General features: G+C 35.0%; 1 protein-coding gene across 1 annotated transcript; it reads left to right on the top strand.

The window, feature by feature from the left end:
• On the top strand, positions 1 to 1,582 carry LOC109537532 (BRISC and BRCA1-A complex member 2). Its single transcript, XM_048665059.1, has 4 exons — positions 1 to 99; positions 163 to 479; positions 747 to 1,183; positions 1,238 to 1,582. The coding sequence occupies exons 1-4, from the start codon at positions 21 to 23 to the stop codon at positions 1,512 to 1,514; spliced, it is 1,110 nt and encodes a 369-aa protein (XP_048521016.1). The 5' UTR covers positions 1 to 20; the 3' UTR covers positions 1,515 to 1,582.
• Positions 1,583 to 4,206: the final 2,624 nt, after the last annotated feature.

The following is a 4,206-nucleotide window of genomic DNA, read 5'->3' as shown; positions in this document are numbered from 1 at the left end:
AAGCAGTGATTCGAAGAGTAATGGGTTTCATCACTAATTCGGAATATGGGGAGCATCTGAAGAAAAACTTAGATGTATTGGTAAACAATGGAAAAATAGGTACTTTTCAATTTTCTGAGTTCAAGTCGAACAGTTCTTGTGACCAATTTTAAATCTTTTCAGGCCTGTCCAAGTTTGCACCAGATGATATACAGTCGATACCAAATAAATACCTGGAAGTAGTCAAAGGTTACAAATTCTACCACTTTTGCATTAATGTCCCTTATGCAGCCCGAGTTTTGAATTGGGAGGTTATCTTTGATCCGGAGGACTATTCGGAGCTCCCCGATTTCGAATTTAATGATAACACCTTCTTACCAGAGCCAGACATTGATTATATAGCAGAGAATGTTCCAAGCTGGGATGCTTGGGACTTGACCAACTCACAGTCATTGCTAAATATTTTAAATGAGTTTTTAGTTCTTTATAAAAAATCACAGGTAAGAAAATACGTTTATGGTTTTTTACCTTAAACTCGTAACTCGACGGGAAAACCAACTAGTCGATTTGCGATGATCTTATTCTTTTTGATCGAATCTAACTGCAAAATGTATCAGCTATAGCCAATAGGCAAATACCAAGTTTTTACTGTAACATTCAATAAACTAATTCTTGTTTTCACATTTATCCGACATACTTATTGAATTGCTATGAATTAATGATTACTTATTGCTGCGAAAAATTAGTTGTTGATCTCAATATTGCAGATTGATATCTTAGAAAAGCAGAACAAGTTTGTGAACTGGAAAGAACAATATGAGGAACTGTTAACTACGTTGAACTTAACTGCAGATGACATCGAAGTGCATATTGAAACGAAAAACGAACCTGACAACAGTGGGAATTCTGAGTTGATAATTCATGTGTTGAGTTTTCTCATAGTACTACCGATAAATTTGAGTCCATTGCCCCAATATGCTCAGGACGAAATGGGCGTAATATCGGAGAATCCTGGCGATGATTTCGTTCAATTAAGCTTTTTAGTTAAAGGACGACAGACTAAAATTTCCTTATCTATAAGTCCGAAAGCCGAATTGCTGATGGGAAAACTCAGATTGCCGGTGTTTCGCAACGAGACATTAGCCAAATATGCACTTACAGTTCAAGCACTAATTGAAAGTGAAATTAAATCAATTGCCCATCAGTACGAAGTCAGAAAGCAGTACCTTTTTACTATTAATAGCAGATTTTCTAACAGTATCGTAGAATGCGACACTACCAGGTTCAGCAAAATTAATTTCATATTTGAAGAACTAGAAGACTATGATTGTTTGGTTACAATCCAACTGAATGGGACATTTCCACATGAAGCGCCCAAAGTGAAGGTGCATTCATTGTATTGTCAAGTGGGATCAAGTTGTGTGCGAACGGTCTTGTGCCCATATGATCCAAAGACAACTGCAGAAGAAAATGTGGCGGTGCTTCGAGTTCGATTGCTTCGAGATGTTGAAATGTTTAAAAATCATACACACTAACCGCATCGATCTGTTTTCAATTATTTTAGAGACTGTGTTTCAGTTCCAGTAAATGTTAATTGTATATACTGACTGTGTTTCAATTCCAAATCAAAATTCATTCCTGGGTTTCAGTCATTTATTGTCTCTATTTATCAATCAAAATACGTTTCTGATAAATAGAGACAATAAATGACTGAAACCCAGGAATGAAGTAAATGTTAATATATTTTATTATTGCCCCTTATTCAATATTGTTCAAAAATTTGTATTCCATGGAAGTATTTCCAAAATTTGTAATTGATTTTTTATCCACTATATAAATGAGACACAACTAACTGTAAATAGATATGATTTACTAATGAATAAGGATCTGTTTTTTCAATGGTTAATTTGATTTAGATCAAAGAGGACTTTATTTAGAAAAAGAGGAATTTTGATAGGAGGGGAATCAAGTATCGCGCCCAAAGATGATGCTTTTTATTTTGGTTTTCTGATGTTAACTTTGACGCTCTGGATTTCGAAAATTGTCTACTTTAGAATTGGATAAATAGCGTTAAATCATCATGTTTTGATCCCAGGAATATGTGGTAGGCTTTGTACAGAGACCACGTTGAGAAACATCCATCTAATATTTGTCGTTTTACGACCTCAAAAACATGTTTACAAAAATACCTACAAGCCAGCCGAAATGAGTGCGCTGCATATTTTTCTGCTGACATTTATTCCGGCTAAACGTTTTTAGGAGCGGTCAAATCAAAAACAATTAACATTTTTTTCTCGAAAATAGATTGAACTGTGATGAGACGTTAGACTTTCTTCTAGTGTGAATAGCGAAATACGAGGGCGATTTGATAGATCTACTTAGATCGTATGTGAAGAAGATTTTTCTAAAGTCAACAGAATGAGTTTGAAGAACCGCTACTGAGGCGGAATTTTCCATATTTTTTTCATACTCATAAAACGACGCAATGAGCAAAGCCAAAAGCACTCTAGTTCTATTCATATTCATAATACCTTATCTTTTTTTATTAATTTTTTAAGTTAATTCCCACTCTGTTTCGGGGAGGGAATTAATTTGAAATTTGGTAAAAAAATTTCACCCCAAAAAAATTCGCAAAACCGCACTAAAAATTAAAGAAATTCCCAAGTGTTATGTGCTCCATTGTGTCCATTGAAAATTTTCTGAATGAACGAAAGGAAAATGTGCCTAAAATGAAAATCGAAAGAAAAGTAGTTGATGACGCAAGTTGCAAAACTAAAGAAAAATATTTCTGAAACGAAATGTAACTGTTTCAGAACATAACGCAATTTTTTTCGTTTCCACATCATAATGCCGTACCCATAGATAAAGACGAGGACGATACAGACGATGCCATACCACTCGTGCCGACGTTTCGACGAAAAAACGACAGATGTCCTTAAATTCCTATTTTTGCAATTTTTTAAGTTGGTTTTAGAGGTATTTCTGAAATAATTTGAAATTAAAAATAATACTTTCTTTGTACATAAGTTTTACCTACTTACAAAATAAATTAGGACAAAAGTATTTTTTAAAAATCCATTATAATTTGATAAACTCGACACATCCACTGTCCATAAGAAAATTTAAAACGTTTTGAGAAAATTAAAATTTTTTCAAAAAATCGACCCCCACCCTTCGGTCAAAAATCAAAATTTCACAAGCGTGTTTCTTGAGCTCAATCGATTCCTTTCGACCTAAGAAGGTCACAAATATGCATTTATAAAGTGTTTGGGTCAATAATAAGAAAGAAATCGTCGGTTAAAGATCGTGAACGCTCAAAAAACGCCGAAAATGTGCCGATAATGTCTATTATTTCGGATCTGAAACTTCTACCATGTTTTTCAATGAGTTCGATGCATTCCTCGCGTCCGTGAGATGAAAATGATGTAAAATTTGAGACATTTTCAGAAAATTTAAAATTTTTCAAAAAATCCACCCCCACCCTTGAAAAAATTTCGACGAAAAATCAAAATTTCACATCCGTCTTTTTTGAGCTCCATCGATTCCTTTCGACTTAAGGTCATAAATATGCATTTATAAGGTGTTTGGGTCAATAATAAGGAAGAAATCGTCGGTTAAAGATCGTGATCGCTCAAAAAACGCTTAAAACTGGCTGGAACCTCTGAAAAACTTCTCAAAACGAAATGCAAATGCGTGGAGCGAAGAAAATGAACCAATGAATGCTGAATAAAGCGAAAAATATCGTTTCTAGTATGTATGAAACGCAATCGATTCAAAACATAACGCAAACCCAACCGTGTGATAGAAAAAACCCAATAAATGACGAAAAATTCCGAACCAACAAAATTGAATTGTGGGCCTACGTGATAAAAACAGTTTCTTCATTGGACTAACATTTCTGACATGCATGCAGAGCAAAAAAATGATACTTAAGCAAGTTCCCTCGTACGATAATGGCATATTTTTGTACCACCTACCTGGACCAAAAAAAGCAAACTTACTACTCGTTTTCCGATAAATATCAACATCACGATGAGCTTTCGCCAGCGAACCACTCAACGGTTAAATAATGTTATCAAATCGTTTCTGGAACGGCACGGACTGGCCAATCCAGATCCAGGATGGGAGATACGAGAGTCCGAAGTCGGTGGTTTTGGGGTGTTTGCATCACGCGATTTTCATGCTGGAGAAGTGATTTTTCTGGATTATCCCGCGATTATTGGCCCC

This window comes from Dendroctonus ponderosae, unplaced genomic scaffold, assembly GCF_020466585.1.
Source record: "Dendroctonus ponderosae isolate FM_Combo_2020 unplaced genomic scaffold, Dpon_F_20191213v2 Dpon_F_20191213_3, whole genome shotgun sequence".
Classification (NCBI taxonomy): Eukaryota; Metazoa; Arthropoda; class Insecta; order Coleoptera; family Curculionidae; genus Dendroctonus; species Dendroctonus ponderosae.
Note: the sequence above shows the minus strand (reverse complement) of the source record. Positions and strands in the feature narration are given on the sequence as shown.

Coding starts and splice junctions, on each gene's coding strand:
- LOC109537532 (XM_048665059.1), top strand. CDS start 21: ATGGGTTTCATCACTAATTCGGAATATGGGGAGCATCTGAAGAAAAAC. Junction 100..162: donor GGTAAACAATGGAAAAATAG/GTACTTTTCAAT, acceptor AAATCTTTTCAG/GCCTGTCCAAGTTTGCACCA. Junction 1,184..1,237: donor ATTAAATCAATTGCCCATCA/GTACGAAGTCAG, acceptor ATTTTCTAACAG/TATCGTAGAATGCGACACTA.